Source organism: Sinocyclocheilus grahami, unplaced genomic scaffold (assembly GCF_001515645.1).
Source record: "Sinocyclocheilus grahami isolate Dianchi unplaced genomic scaffold, SAMN03320097.WGS_v1.1 scaffold1869.1, whole genome shotgun sequence".
NCBI classification, from domain to species: Eukaryota; Metazoa; Chordata; class Actinopteri; order Cypriniformes; family Cyprinidae; genus Sinocyclocheilus; species Sinocyclocheilus grahami.
Genome location: NW_015507048.1, coordinates 63,079 through 79,595, shown reverse-complemented (window position 1 = coordinate 79,595; position 16,517 = coordinate 63,079). Strand labels below are relative to the sequence as shown.

At 43.2% G+C, this 16,517-nt stretch overlaps 1 protein-coding gene across 1 annotated transcript in view; it reads left to right on the top strand.

The window, feature by feature from the left end:
- LOC107573107 (threonylcarbamoyladenosine tRNA methylthiotransferase-like) overlaps positions 1 to 16,517 on the top strand; it is a 112,116-nt gene that overhangs the window by 40,780 nt on the left and 54,819 nt on the right. Inside the window, exon 7 of the mRNA XM_016259548.1 lies at positions 14,968 to 15,071. Coding sequence (XP_016115034.1) covers positions 14,968 to 15,071 — 104 coding nt within the window. The remainder of the gene's footprint in view (positions 1 to 14,967; positions 15,072 to 16,517) is intronic.

Below are 16,517 nucleotides of genomic sequence, written 5' to 3'. Positions count from 1 at the left end.
ACGGCTGTAGTTACAGGTCAGATCTCTGATTTCATTTACATTCATATGTGACGTTATCATCTCCTCATTGTCAGTCTGTTTTTATTCGACTCCGGAGCCACTTTTAATTTGCTTTCGGGCCCCTCTGACATCAGGCCTGACATTTGGAGGCTGTGCAGATAGAGAGCTCTTTGTGAGGTTTCTCTCTCGACTGGACGTCCCATCCGTCATCCAGCCTCTTATCGGGTGTTAGGCTCAGATCCTCATGCTACGCTCCCCTCCAGATCTGACACACGTTTACTCTGCCCCGGTACGAGTTGTGTAGAGCTATTCATTAGTCTGTTTGTTTGATGAAAAAAGATTAAATGTAGTTGCATTAAATGCGTTAAGAATCCATACACCTGCAGCAGCGGAGGACTATTATTCTGCTGCATGATACTGCGGAAGAACTGATGACGGCACGGTTTGATCTTCGGCTGACCAATCAGCAGAAAGAGGCGTTTAATTCCCGCCCACATGTAGAAATCCAATATTCAAGCTTTTTAATTTTTTACCCCTGAACGAAAAATTTAAATTTAAGCTGAATTCAGATTCCAAGAGATCTGATCTGAACAAAAAAGGAGCCTTTTTTTTTTCTACTTTCAATATTATGCTTCAGCAGATGGACACTGTACCGTGAGTTTTGTCTTCAGCACAGTTTGCTAAGGATTATGGGAAGATGGAGTAGAAGAGCGCAGGGGACGCATCTAAAGTTTTTATCTTCACATGGATTCTTGCAAACGCTGCTCATGCCGTTAGATGCTGAGAAAGAGTGAGACGACGGTTGCAGACATGATCTTGACAAAGTCTGGTGTTACAGAGAGAGTCACTCGTCTGCAGCTCTTTCTGGCTCGTCCGGCTCTGATCAGAGAGACGTGTCATGTGAAGAATATTAGCTTATGGCTTTGGCTAGTTTAGCGAGTTCCCATTGGCTGCGCTCCAGTCCGGAGCAGCTGTGTCGTCAGTGATTCCTCACCGCTGCTGGAGCACGTTATGGAAGAGAGACAAAACGAAACACCAGATGCATTTATTTCCACACAAGATGCATTTCCCTGTCGTTTTCTGAGCAGACGAAGTGTTCAGAGATGTTTAGGTAAACAAACAGCAACTATTCTGTGTGTATAAAACACATTTCACCGTCTAACACCGGAGTCTCTTCATGTCCGGCGATTGCTGTTGATGAGAATTCGACCTTGGATTCTCTCATTAATATTCAGCTTCATTGGTTGTAATATCAGCCGTCTGTCTCCAGAGAGCTTCACAGAACTCCATTAACATATAAATTCATTCGGATGTTCTTGAATTCATCTATTTCAGTTGTCACACGTATTAAATATATCTCTGTAGAATGCCGTTTACATTGTGTTGGTGTTATATTTACACATAAATAATGCATCTTGCCTTTGGCTGCAGTCAAACATGAAGCTAAAGATGGTTTGAGCTCCAGGCTTCACCTGACCTTCCTGCATCTTCTGAAACTCTGACCTCCTGAGCCTGAAAGCATGAAAACTGTGCACTTTTGAACCATTTTAGTCCATTGTAGTTGATCCTGAACAATAAATGAATTGCAGAGATCAATTAAATACTAACTGCAGTCCTGCGCTGGTGAACTGAACTGAGCTTGACCCAACACATGACTGTAACTATCAAGTATGTGTTTATGCTCCGGTTACGTTAAATAAATAATTAGTGCTGAACGGAATGATCAAAATTTCACGAGAGTAGTGATGTATAGCACACGCACAGTTGTTGTTGTTGCTGTTCTTTCTATTTGCTTGTGTTTACATGTATTTAGTATTAGCATGTTCTCCATCAGTAGTGAAAGGCGTTCCACGTTTGCGCCCTGGATTCATGTTTAGCGTTCAGTTGGCATGCTAAGCATTTAGCATCTATGAATGAAACTTCCTGCATTATTGTCTGGTTATCGATGCCCGTTCTTCGTTCTGTGAGCTGATCTCTGGCTCGTGAAGCATCTGTCTGCTGGTCGTTCTGATGATGTAGAGCTCTGTCAGGCCGCAGGCGGAGGATGACCCGCTAGCGCTGACCCCTCTAGCCGCTGCGCACACCTGCCAGAGCGCTAACCTAGTTTAGCTGTGGCGGCGCTGCGGTTCGGCCTGCGGTCTGCACTCCTCTATTCCTCTTCTCTGTGTGGAGACACGTGGAGGCGGGACAGATGCTGCTCTGCTGCTTAAATCCCGAGTGATTGAAGAGCACTAGTTGGCCGTTACCACAACTCTGACTGATTAGCTAGTCTGCCTGTCTATAGCAGCCTCAGCGGATGGAAACAGCTGGTCGATGCTGGAATCGTGCAGAATGACTCCAATAATAGTCTGCTTCTGCTCAGGAGCCTAACGCTAACGAGACGTCAGTCTGCTGTCTGATGGACGTTCATGCCTCCTAACCAGCTTAAGTCTTCAACTGAACTTAATAATGTCGAGCTAATTATGTGTTTGCCCTGTTCTATCAAGGGTTTCTCCGTGTCCTTAGTTCTCTGAAGGTCAGCGGTGGAAGAGAGAAGAGCTCCCACGATTGTTTTGTGTTTTTCTCAGCATCACAGGATCTTAGCATGTTTGCATGTGTTTGGTCTTGCCGTGTTTTGGTGTCCTCGCATGCGTAAACAAGGTCTGTCTTTACAGTCGCAATCATTATTGTGCTGGAGCGTGAACGGAGGGCCGATCGCTGGCCTCTGGAGGAATCGCAGGATTCATTTGTGTGTGAGTTTTAGTTTTCTCCAGCTCGTTTATCAGAGGGTGTAATAATTACTCATGGTGGCATTTATCAGTGCAGTATGAGCTTGACTGGCCTGGACTCAACGTCCATCTAATGAGTCTTAAACCATCAGCAATAGTCTCGTTTAAAGCGGTGGTTCACTGTTTTTTTTCTAGGCTTGATTGTGTTTATGGGGTGCAGTCTAACATGTTAATGCTTTCGTTTAAAAAAAATGTTTGTGATGTTGGTGACATCACAAACAGAGAACTTTACATAAACCCCGCCTTCGTTACATGTTCCCGGGGGCGGGGTTTATGTAAATTTCTGTGTTTGTGATGTCATGAACCCGGGAAGTAGCTCGTTGTAGTCCCTACGAGCCGTTTTTGTAGGCATTAAACTGCCAGAATTTTAAAAGACTCTCTGTTTGCATTGAACTTCCAGCGTCGTAACTTTGCAGATATTGTTTATGCTCAACAGCAACATTACACATGAACTTACATTAAAAAAGTTAAATCACAATCAACCACCCCTTTAATGACACTGTATGTGGCAGTTTGCAAAGTGTGAACTCTATATAACACACATGAATGAGTGGGAGTCAGGACCGGAAATTAATGGGGGTTTGGGGCAACAGTACCACCAAAATGAACAAGAATGACTCCCAAACTCTAGATAAAGGGACAAAAAAAAAGAAAACTCTGCACAATAAGATAAATCTGTTATGGCTGTCGTGCCATATGACGTGCCCTTTCCCCCATACAGGAGCTGTTAGGATGCAGTGGATAATAGTGCGTGAGCGAGTGTTGAGGTCAGTAATTGGCTCTGAAGACGCCTGTAATCTGATGTGTGGCTTTGTGAGATTGATGATATGATCTGTTTTGGTCTGTGTTGCTCAGGGCAGCAGAATGAATCTGAGCGTTAGGGATCTTCATCTCCGTCTCCATTTTTCAGGGATTATCTCACAATCCTGTTCAGTGGATTATTTATGTTCATTGTTTCCAGGGCCAAACAGTTTAGCTCATGCTGTTGGCAGTAGTTTCTCATGTGTTTGAGGAGAACTAGGGCAGCGTGTCTCTGTCTGTGCTGATGTAGATGAGCAGGTATTGGTGATGTCTCCGCCGCTGGAGTCTCATAGCGTGTGTGTCGTCCCCTGATGGTCGGGCCCCTGCTGACTCGGCCCTCGGGCCCCTGGAGGGTCGGCTGCTTCCTGAATGATTCTGCTGCCGGACGGCTCTATTCCCTGCGGTGACGCCGGATGACAGCAAACAATAGCTCTCATCAGACTCGCGGCTGGCCTGGAAATACGAGGCGGTTATTCCTGCGGGTCGCCTGCCGTTATGAATGCGGTGGGCTTTCTTGTGAGATAGGGTCATGAGCTCAGCACAGATGAAGGATTCTCCAGTCAGTCTGTGACGATGGCCACTGCCTCATCCAGCAGCTGCGGAGCGCGAACATCTACTGAGGACCGGCCGCTCGGTTCCCACTGGTAGAGAGGTGCTTCACTCGCAGGCCGTCTGGATGATCACTGGCTGCACGTTTGGTCAGCATGAGCTCTTACAGCGGTCATCCATCCTCTCCTAATGTTACAGTCTTCACAGTCCGGCTCTGCAGTGAAACACAGACAGGGAATCCAGCCATTCAAAGCCAAGCTAAAGCTCTCTTTACTGAATCCACTAGCAAAGGAGATTTTATTTATTTACTATAAATAATATTAACAGTCTAATAATTTAAGTGCGAAGTTGAACCGTAAGATGAAGGTGAATGTGAGGACGTCTCCTCAGCTGTACCTACAGCAGCTACTTAAACTGAACCTGAAATGATGATTCGCATGATCAGTTTCATTTACTTGTGTTTGATTAGTCACCTAGTTCACATCTGAAAGATTGGATTTTCTTTAAAAATTTCCAGTCCTGCAGCAAATTAGTATTCTTAGGGGTTTTGGTTTTTGGTTGATTTGTCAAGTCACCTTTATTTATATGGCACTTTATACTTTGCATGTTGTTTCAAAGCAGCTTTACAGTGTTAATCAAGAAAATGTTTCAATGATGCGAACACAATCCAATTCTGCTGCAAAGCAGCTCTAAAAAGATGGCAACAGTCAGCTCATCGTTGATTCAGTGATGTCATCATCAGCTCAGTGTTTCACAAATTTCACTGGTTTACATTTTAATGATTTAATATTAATAATGGTTTAATAAACACATATGATGAGATTTTATGGCAGGCACCTAAGACAGAGCTGTAATTGTGCTGATTGTTGTTTCTGGCTTCATGAGAGGTGAAGGGAGGTGTTTGCTCTGCGCTGAGGCCCGCAGGTGTCTCTCTCATGCCAGCTGAGGGCTGCTGGGATTGAGCGTGTGTGGAGTGGAGCGTGAGATGCGATCTGGTCTGTAAGTGTTCACTGGACTGTGGAGAATGACACTCATTAAGGGAAGAGATGCATCTGTGTGCAGGACAACAAAAACATGAGCAAATAATAATAATAAAGAATTAACTTGACGGAGCTCAAACTCAAACCACACGGCAGCAACAAACAGGAAGTGACGTAACAGTCAGTAGTGCGAGTTAACTAAATAAGAATTCCTTACATGTATATAACGCTTTTCTAGGCACTCAAAGCGCTTTACATTGTGAGGGGGATCTCCTCATCCACCAGCAGTGTGCAGCATCACCTGGATGAAGCGACGGCAGTCATAGTGCGCCAGAACGCCCACCAGCTTACTGGTGGAGAGGAGACAGAGTGATGAAGCCGATCAGCAGATATGGGGATGGTTAGGAGGCCATGATGGTCAGAGGCCAATGGGCGAGTTTGGCCAGGATGCCGGGGTCACACCTCTACTCTTTTTGAAAGACATCCTGGGATTTTTAATGACCACAGAGAGTCAGGACCTCGGTTAACATCTCATCCGAAGGACGGTGCTTGTTGACAGTATAGTATCCCCATCACTGGGGCGTTAGGACTGACCAGCTCAGCCTTGCTTAGCTTCAGTGGACACCCAGTCTTGGGCTGCTGGACATATCACCCTGTAAACACTGCTGCAAACACTGATTCGGTGCTCAGAGGAATTTGAGTGTTTCACATGTGATTGCAAGGCTCAACATTGAGGATTTTTTCTATTGGCCTGGATACACACATACATACATGCTTTTTTTTGGACCCATGTAACCTTGTATTCTAATAAATAAGCTTGTGACTCCAAAATTTTAGACACCGATGCAATTTTACAATTCTTGATTTCAATTTAGATACAACTGCAAAAACCAATCCAACTAATATATTCCAACATTATTGAAGACAAGCAACAACAAAAAACTACATCATGGATTGATTAAAGAAAATGTTGGGCCTCGTCTTCAAGAGTTTTCTTCAAAACGAGAGGAGTTGTGAGTGTTTGCTAATACACTGCCTGACGAAACTAACTGTAAACCGCTCTGAAAGTCACACATATAACACCAATGAGTTTGTTCTGCCATTGTCCCTTCAGGTCACCGGATCTGTGAGTGTTTCATTAATGTGTATGGATGTACAGTAAAGTGTATTTCACTGGAACATGCGTCTGTTTGTTAGGCCAACACTGACTCCAGATATCAGATATTATTTCAGGGTTATTATAAGAGCATTCGAGAGCTTTGGCACCGGCAGGAAAGTAGTAAGAGCTAAACCTGAACACGTATGATGGTGTTGGCGTGTGCTCTCAGCACATGTTTCCAGGATCAGCGCTCGGACGCTTGCGGATTACAGCCTCCACATCCACTTTAATTAACAGCCAACTTTCTGTTTTCCTCTCAGCAAACAAACGCTGCATCAACACTGATCACCAGCAGATTACTCTTCAATTATGAGATTACTGGGAAAACTGCTGGGAGACGCGAGGCGACGGTAAACATGCCGTTATGGAAAACCTGAGATTACTTCAGTGGCACAAACACGAAGAATACAGTGAAGACAAAGCTGTCAGCAAATGAAGCCTCACAGAGATGCTTGAATCTCCTCCGTTAGGGTTTGACCGTGCTGTTTGGGAGTAAGAGAGGAAAACACAACCCTGCTCTTTCTGCTTCAGTGTGATGTTTGCTGGATGGCAGGTCTCGGATCGGAGAGCAGCAACCAGAAGAGGTGTCCCGTTTTACCTCATGTTTTACTTTGGGCCATGCTCCAGGTGTCTGATGGGAGAAAATGGAGTGGATGGTTTACAATCTGAGTCCCTTCTCGGCCCATATGATCTGCTTGATCACTTGGACATGGATGTTGGCAGTCCATTTATACGGCTTTGTCTTTTAGTCATTGGTTCCCAACTCAGCTGGAAACGGTCACATGCTGTTTCTGCTCAGCCTGCTCTGCTCTGGATAAAAGCTACTCTTTTAAACTGGGTCCAATTAATGGAGAAGAACATAATCATCTCTCAGATTCCCTCCAGACATGGAAGACAAACCCAGCTATTCGTTCATTTGTCTTTCAGTCTTTCAGACGGCTCTCGTGAATCCTGCCCGAGGTTTTTCCTGTGTTTATGCAGTTGGTTGAGGTTGTTAATTTTCTTGTCATCAGATTATGAAAACCGAATCCTGTAGCTGTTTAATTCTTCAGTGATGTTCTGCAGAGGTTCTGAGTGTCGTAGCACTGCAGTGTTGATCAGTTTCTGTCTCTTTCTGAAGCTTTTTCTCTCAGCCCAGTTGACTTTCCTCCGTCCTTCAAACACAATGATGAACTGCTGGCAGAGCTGTGAACCTCGCAGTTCAAACTTCTTTAATTACGTTCTTAAGTAAACCCCAAACAAGCCGCCGTCTCACCGTGCTCCTGCGAGCTGTTATCACGTGTCTCATGGGCGTCTGCTCTGCTGGCGGGGGTCAGCGTAAGTCTCACTCGCTGGGGCTCAAATTAATAAATTGAGGGAGCGGGGAGCATCTGGGGAGCTCTCAGCATTGTCTTACTGTCACAGGACTGTTGAATAGGTAACAAAGAGTAAAGCGGGTTAGTCTCACCAGGGGCCCGTTAGTCCCGGCGCTGTGATGAAGTATATTGTCCGCATGTATCGCTGGTGTAATTAATGACAGGCGGATGCAGCCGTGGCGAGCGGCTTTCAGCAGAAGTAATTAAGAAATTATTTACTGCAGGTGTCTAATCAGGCCCTTATATTTTGTGCTGTCCGCGTGGAGAGAACAGAACCTGTGGAGCTTCATAAATGAGCCTGTTTATCAGTGCGAATGGAACAGACCCCACAACCGGGTCTCGGCTCTGTTCTGATGGGTCGCAGGGGCGGAGAACAATGATGAATGCTAATGCTGAAACTGTATAGTTACGATAGCAGAATAAACAGAATTAAACAAGGAGGAGAAAACTCTTCCCGTATCTTCTGTTGTTAATGTCAGAGCTTGAGTGAAGTAAACTTTCATGATTTTACAATCATTTTGCAGTTCATAGTTGTAATAAATAATACAGTGTAACAATGGATGTTATGGATAGTTTTTGTTTTACTTTTGTGCACTAAACGGTTGTAGTACTGTGTCAGCTCCCTCGATGTCCTGTAGTCAAACCCATTAGGGCCTTTCGCACCGCAGGAACCTTTTCATAGTACCAGAACTAATTGTGGAACTACCCACTTTTCGGCGTGTTCGCACCGCCGGAACTGGGAGTAATTTTAGTACCGGACTGCCTTTTTCGAGAACCAAATTAGCTCCTACTCCGGAGCAGGGTCTAACCAGCACAACTGGTACTAATCGTGACGTAAGTAGACATTGATTGGCCAAACGCGTATGAAAACGCCCTCACCCGCCATGATTTAAAACGCTGTGTAAACATACTGTAAGCATGTCAGCTTATTTCACAAGTAGCTATGGAGAACAGCGATAGATGGACGGACGCTGAAGTGCAGGTACTTGTAGCAAATGTAGCACTGCCGGTTGTTGTTGGAGATTCTTAGTCCTCTTTTCCGTTCTTTCAATCGCTTTACGTATACGTCGACTTTCCATGTCCATTATTGTGAAACCCGCGAGACACAACAAAAACACAGCTCCGATCACAGCGTCCTCCATCCTCCTAATAATGTAATGTTGTTCTTTGTTTACATTGTTGACCGGCTTACGTCACTTCTTAGTACACACTGTCAGTGCGAATGCAACCCTTTAAATAGTACTGTGAAATAGTTCGCGCAAAATCGTCCCAGTACATTAGTACCGTACGTTTAGTTCTGGAACTAAAGCGGTGCGAAAGGGCCTATTGAGGAGCTCTACAAGCTTTGCATGTTCACCTGCACTAGCTGATATTGACGGATCTTGTGGTGTGTCATGAGAGAGAGTTTCTGAGGGTCCTAAAAAGTCTTGATTTGCCCTTCCTCAGATTAAGGAAGGCCTAAAAAGGTCTTAAATCAGAGCAGGAAGCAATTCATAAAGTCGTGGCATTAAATGTTGCATGAACTGAGGAAAAAATAAAAATGTTTCAATGCAGATATGTACTTGAGATGCAAAATAAACATATTATGTTTCCCTGTGAATTAAGTAGATTTTTGTTAGCCCATTGACAAATATTTGTTCTTGATTTAATCATAAACTCACTTAATTTTGATCAATTTATCATAAAACCAGATGACTTTTTTTGTCATTTTGCATCTCCAGTAAATGTATCTTGTTTGAAGAGTCTTTAGACGAGACAGAAATACTAAGAAGAGCATCACTTTTTGCAATGTGTTCAGAAGGTACTGTAAAAGTTATTTCCATATTCTAGTGTTTGGGAAAAGAGATAGTCAAGCCTTAAGCTTGCTTGCTTGCTTATTTGTTTGTTTGTTTGTAAAATGGATTTAAAAGTAATAGAGAGCTGCCAAAGTTGTATTTTCAAACTGTGAAGTGTTGATAATACGAGACATTTACATTTAGAGACCATATTGATGTATTTTGTTCCATTTGAGTTATTCCTTAGATTTTCTTTACTTGGTCTTAAAAAGGTTTTAAATTTACTTTCATCAGATCTGCAGAAACCCAGAGCTCCTGGCAAGCGTCTTAAGATGCTGCGGTTGTTCCTGCGCTTGTGGATCTATCGATAATGAAATCACGCAGCACCTGTATCAATAACCAGTGATGCACCGAATGCTGTAGATCTGCTCAAATGTGCATGAATCTCAGCTCAGACGGGACGTGAGGATGAATGCAGAGAAAGAACGGCCCTCGGATTCTGTAACATGACTGAAATACACTTCAAACCCTTCAAGCGCTGCAATTGCTGCGTCAGCCATCTCTGTTCATTATCTCTCGCTCTATTACTACTGAGGCAACATTCTCCTGGAATTGTGTAAGACAGGACTTCAAGTATATAGATTACCCAGAATGCTGCCTGTGCCTCTGTGATAGGTCAGGGGTGTTCGTGGTGGAGGTAGACATGGGTTGGTTTAATGTGAAAGCTCTGTGTAGGACGGCGAGCCCACTGGGGTACGGTGAGTTTGATCCATGTTACTGGGCTCGTTTCACATTAAAGGTGCAATAGGTGATTGTCTTCAGAAACATTTTTGTTATGCTGGTTGAAAGTCTCTTCACATCCCGATAGCAATCATTAAAGGGATAGTTCACCCAAAAATGAAAATGTGATGTTTATCTGCTTACCCCCAGGGCATCCAAGATTTAGGTGACTTTGTTTCTTCAGTAGAACACAAACGGAGATTTTTAACTCAAACCGTTGCAGTCTGTCAGTCGTATAATGGAAGTGAATAGAGTCACAGCTTTGAGAATAAAAAAAAAACATACACAAACAAAACCAAATTGAACCCTGCAGCTCGAGACAATACATTGATGTGTAAAGACACAAAACAATCAGTCTGTGCAAGAAACTGAACAGTATGTATATCGTTTTTTTACCTCTGATGCACTGCAATGTCTGATCTGTCCTGAGCGCGTCCTCAACAGCCGGCGTCGTTGTCGTCTTGCTTTACGGCGGATCGCAGGCTTATAAGAGCATTACCGCCACCTATCTCTCAAATGGACCATTGACACTCTATCTACAATCTCAATTAGGAGTGTCAATCCCTTTAAGTTAAGTGGTCTAAATGTATTTATATGTATTTATATATTCTGTGGAAGGCGTAGGAACACTCGTTCCGAGCATTTTGATTGACTTTCCTATCTGCCTCAGATATGTATTTGCATACCTCTGCGCACTCTGATTGTTCACGTATGCTGTGCAGACAGAGAGAGAATGGCAGGCAAACATCAAAAACCTGATCTTCCTTCCTGGTATCGTAGTACTTCTACTAACTGTACTATAACGTTTTCTCACCGGTGAATGACACATGATGTATTGTAGTAATGTTGTCTCTGGTCATCTGGTCTTGATATTTAATCTTCTAGTTCCCTTTGAAATAATAAAGCCTTCCCATAGTCACATGCAATCCATGGAGGATCAGCGTTTAGCTGTTGGGCTTGTGAAGTTAGAGGAATATGTCTTTTTGTTGTTGTTTTAATAGAAAGACATGGATATAATTTGTAATTATTGAAATTAATATCAGGAATGTCACTGCTTTTGCTTTTTACCAGTTTTTCTAATGTAGATAGTGTGTTTATATTTCGGATAATATAATCAATCAGGAAACGATGAGATCAATAAAGCATGTGTTTGAGTCTGCATTCTCTTAATTTGTGCTTGTCTGATTCTCAAATGACAACAATCACGATCAGTAATCGCTATTATTATTTTAAGCAAAATAATTGTGATTATCAGAATGCAGAATGACTAAAATATGATAAAAAAGTGTGCACTTGCTGAAACTAGACTAAAATTCCCAGACTTTGATTGAAAAAACTTGGCTAAAAAAACAAAAACAAAACTATGATAAAATAAACTTTTATATGGTCAAAACTAAAAAGGATATTTGACACAGGACTAAGATGAAGACAAAAAAAACAGCTGACAAAATTAACACTAATGAAGGCAGTAGATTGGAGCAAATATCACCATGTTCAGTAGTGTTTACACATGCAGTTGTGTGTTTGTTAAACCTGTGTTTCAGCGAGGAACATCTCCAGCTTTAGGAGCGGTAATGAGGCTCCACAGACGCGTCTCTAGCTCAGCACTTTCGCGGAGTTGCTGGAGGGGAGGCAATGCTGGCTGCTGTTCTCTAATGATGCTCCTCACGGCAGTCTAGCGTTTTGAACTCTCTCCTCTGAGCTCCTGGACAGTCCTGACTCCCCGGCAGAGATCTGGTCCGGAAGGGGCTTCATCGACAGCGCTGATGAAAGGCGAGACGCGCTCGAGGCTCAGAGCTCCCGTCCAGTCGGCTCTCGGTGGAGCTCATTCAGCAAACAAACAGCAAAAAGTCCTGCCAGACACTTATTGATCAGCACTCTGAAACGCATAGACAAGACTCTTTACCTCTCAGCCAAACGTGTGCAAGAAAACAACAAACTTAAGCTAAAGTGAGGCTTTGACTTTAATTGGTGCTGTTTTCTGCGTTTTGCTGTTGTGTGGCCCAGTGAGGAGTAAAGCGGTGGGCCCCGTTCATTCTGCTGGAGTCTGTCTGTGAGTGTGAGGCTTTTAATTCAGTCAAGTCACCTTTATTTATGTAGCGCTTTATACAATACTGATTGTTAGTTAATTGTGTTAAAGCAGCTTTAGTGTCAACAGGAAAATTGTTTGTCAATAATGCAAGAGGACAATAACAGAGTAATTTTCCAGATAAAGTCAGTTAATTGATGATTCAGTGATGTCATCATCCAGTTCAGCTCCAATAGTGTCTGTGCAATCAGTCAGGTGTCCCCAACTAAGCAAGCCAGAGGCGACAGCAGCAAGCAACCTAAACTCCATCGGTGACAGAATGGAGAAAAAACCTTGGGAGAAACCAGGCTCAGTCGGGGGCCAGTTCTCCTCTGACCAGACGAAACCAGCAGTTAAGTCCCAGGCTGCAGCAAAGTCAGATTGTGCAGAGGACTCATCTGGTTCCTGTGGTCTTGTCCCGGTGGTCGTCTGAGACAAGGTCTTTACAGGGGATCTGTATCTGGGGCTCATCTAGTTGTCCTGGTTTCCGCTGACGTTCAGGGCTGTGGTGCTCCTGTCTAGGTGCTGATCCGCCATCTGGTCTGAATACGTACTGGATCCGGGTGACTGCAGTGACCATCTGATCTGGATACAGACTGGATCTGGTGGCTACGGTGACCTCGGAATAAGAGAGAAACAGATCGGACATCGGGTGTTATGAGAAGTGTTCCCGGCTCCGGTTGACCTAATTAATGCAGCCTAAAAATCCTTTAACGGATTTTAATATTAGAAATGTGTTAGTGTGTTATGTGTAAACCAGTTTAACGAGATGGGTCTTTAATATAGATTTAAACTGACAGAGTGTGTCTGCCTCCCGAACAATGATAGGTAGGTTATTCCAGAGTTTGGGAGCTAAATAGGAAAAGGATCTGCCGCCCGCAGTTGATTTTGATATTCTAGGTATTATCAAATGGCCAGAGTTTTGGGATAGTAGTGGACGTAAAGCATAATAATGCGATATGAGCCCGCTCAGGTATTGAGGTGCTAAACCAGTCAGGGCTTTGTAAGTAATAAGCAAGATTTTAAAATGTATTCGATGTTCAACAGGGAGCCAGTGCAGTGTTGACAGAACCGGGCTAATATGGTCATACTTCCTGGTTCTAGTAAGAACTCTAGCTGCTGCATTTTGGACCAGCTGGAGTTTGTTTATTAAGCGTGCAGAACAACCACCCAATAAAGCATTACAATAATCTAACCTTGAGGTCATGAACGCATGGATTAACATTTCTGCATTTGACATTGAGAGCATGGGTTGTAATTTAGATATATTTTTAAGATGGAAAAATTTGGTTTTACAAATGCTAGAAATATGGCTTTCAAAGGAAAGATTGCTATCAAATAGCACACCTAGGTTCCTAACTGATGACGAAGAATTTACAGAGCAGCCATCGAGTGTTAGACAGTGTTTTAGGTTATTACATGCAGAGGTTTTTGGTCCATTAAATAAAACCTCTGTTTTTGTTTTTAATTTAGCAGTAGGAAATTGAGTAATCCAGTTTATTTCGACTGTTCATTCCATTAGTTTTTCAAATTGGAATGTTTCGCCGGGCAGCGAAGAAATGTAGAGCCGAGTATCATCAGCATAACAGTGAAAGCTAACACAGTGTTTCCTGATGATCTCTCCCAAGGGTAACATGTAAAGCGTGAAGAGTAATGGCCCTAGTACTGAGCCTTGAGGAACTCCATACTGCACTCCATACTCTATATGATACCTCTTCATTCACTGCTACGAATTGATGGCGGTCATATAAATACGATTTGAACCATGCTAATGCACTTCCTCTAATGCCATCATAATTTTCTAGTCTATTCAAAAGAATGTTGTGGTCGATAATGTCAAATGCAGCACTAAGATCCAGTAGCACTAATAGAGAGATACAACCACGATCAGATGAGAAGAGCAGGTCATTTGTAACTAATGAGAGCAGTCTCAGTCTTAGTTTCAGTCCTGTATCAAATGTTCTTTTTAGTCAGCCTATCCTGTTCTTTTAGTCAAGTTTTAGTTGAGTGAAAGTCTGAGGATTTTAGTCTAGTACAATTGAGATCATGTTTGGATTCATTACAGTTCATCAGTGAGAAGGTCTGATGGAAGATTTAGTCGCAGCAAACAGCGCAAAAAGCCATGTGAATGAACACACACTGCCTGTATGACACTTGCATCAGTAATTATGTCCCCACTGGATGCAACAAATGCCTCGCTTATAATGGGTTTTATTGGTGTTGTCTCATCGTGCCGGGACACTACATCACAGTATGGTGAGGGGCGTGACATTTCCGTCACATGCTTGAGGTATTCGGCCAATCACAACACACTGGATAGCTGGCCAATCACAGCACACCTCGCTTTTCAGACCGATGAGCTTTGTAACAATCGACGTGTTTCAGAAAGACGGGGCATAGAGGAGAAACAATAATGTACAGTATGTGGAAAATAATGTGTTTTTTGAACCTTAAACTGCATAAACACATTTCATTACACCAAATACACAAAATAATGTTCTTTTTAGCATCATCATATGACCCCTTTAATGTTCCTTAAAGTAAGTTCATTGTCTTTATGCAAAGCAAAGCTTCTGTTGGTTTTGTTAGTTAAATATGACCTGCACAGGAGGTTCATCTGGACCGCCAATCTTCTCAGTGTTCAGACATGTTGATATCTGTCACACTCATCATCAGTGCGTATGTATCGCTCCTGATGTTTATGATCCTCTCTTTCTCTCCCTGTCCCACAGCTGTCTGAACGCTTGCACGTACTGCAAAACCAAACACGCCAGAGGAGATCTGGCCAGTTACCCCATCGAGGAGCTGGTGGAGAGAGCCAGACAGTCCTTCCAGGGTGAGTCTGACCTCTGAACCCTGAACCCTGACCCCTGACCCCGGCCAACACCCTTCAGTGTCTGATGATCCATATCATATGTCCTGAAGTCAGAGTGACCCTCACAGCATATGAACGTCTGTCTAACATTTACTCTAGTGCTAAATGAAACGCAAAAGTTTGAGTAAGTGTTTAGTTTTAGTAATACTCGAGTAAGCCAGTGCTTTTCTGACTAACTGAAGATCATCAGCTGCCAGAGATCAGCGTAAAATCTCTACTGTTATTTTACACAGCCAATCGGCCCATGGTTCCTCTCAGCCAACCAGAAGCTCAGCCATGTCATGCTGTTTTATTTGTGCAAACTCCTGTAATGATGGGGGGTCTGTATGAGAGCGATGAAACGACATGCCAACATAATGCCGCTGATTATGTGAATATGTAGTTTTGTTTGGAATGTGCTGTTGTTTGTGTTTGTGTTCGTCTCCAATCTCCTGTCATGTTTCACGCAGAACACTCCCTAGAGCAGATCAATGGGTGATATGACAACGCTGCTAAATACACTCGCATTCATACAGCATTTTTGTTTTTTATGATCGTGATGACCGCTTTCCTTAACCGAACCGACACCTGCACATTTCAGCAAAGCTGTATGAACAGAACCGCACTGGTCAGCTAGTTATATAATGTGTGAGCACATGTCAATAGTGCCGAAACTTCCTGGTGTTGTGGACATGGCTGTGTTTGATGCTGCCGTTATGCTGAGCTGAGTGAGAACACGGTTGTGACTTCAGCTGTTCGTGCATACAGATATGTATTCAAGCAGCTGAATGAACAACACATTTGAAGACTCGCAGCTGTGAGGAAAGGTTGTCAGACGCAGTCACACATTGACTGAACATCATGGACGTGTACTACTGATAGATGCACTTCCTTTTATTTATTTATTTATTAATTATTTATTTTTGTAAAGTAATATTTTGAAAAATTGTTTGACAAAAGTGTTGAAAGGTTAATTGCAAAAGTTATGGTTAATATTTGTTGGTAAATTAAAGGATTAATTGACTAATCAGAAAATAATTGACAGCTTAAAGGCTAAATTAATCCGGTTATGATGATATCCAGTCGATCATCTAGATAAAGTCAGCTGGACGTGTCAGGCTCATCAGTGTTCATCAGGAGGCTGTTAGTCAGGACCGAGAGAACATGTCTCATGACTAGAGGAAGTTTGTGCTGTTTGAGTGTCAGTAAGTCATGAGTGAAGGTGTGTGAGAGTGTGTGGTTTCTGCTGTGGGTCTGTGTGTTTCTCTGTTCCTCATGCTGTCGCAACAGCAGCACTTTTGCTCCACACTTTCCTCGTGTTGCCTGAATCTGACAGAAACCACAGTCTGCAGCAGATGATCGTGTGTGTGTGTGTGTGTGTGTGTGTGTGTGTGTGTGAATGAGTGTGTGTGTGTGTGTGTGTGTGTG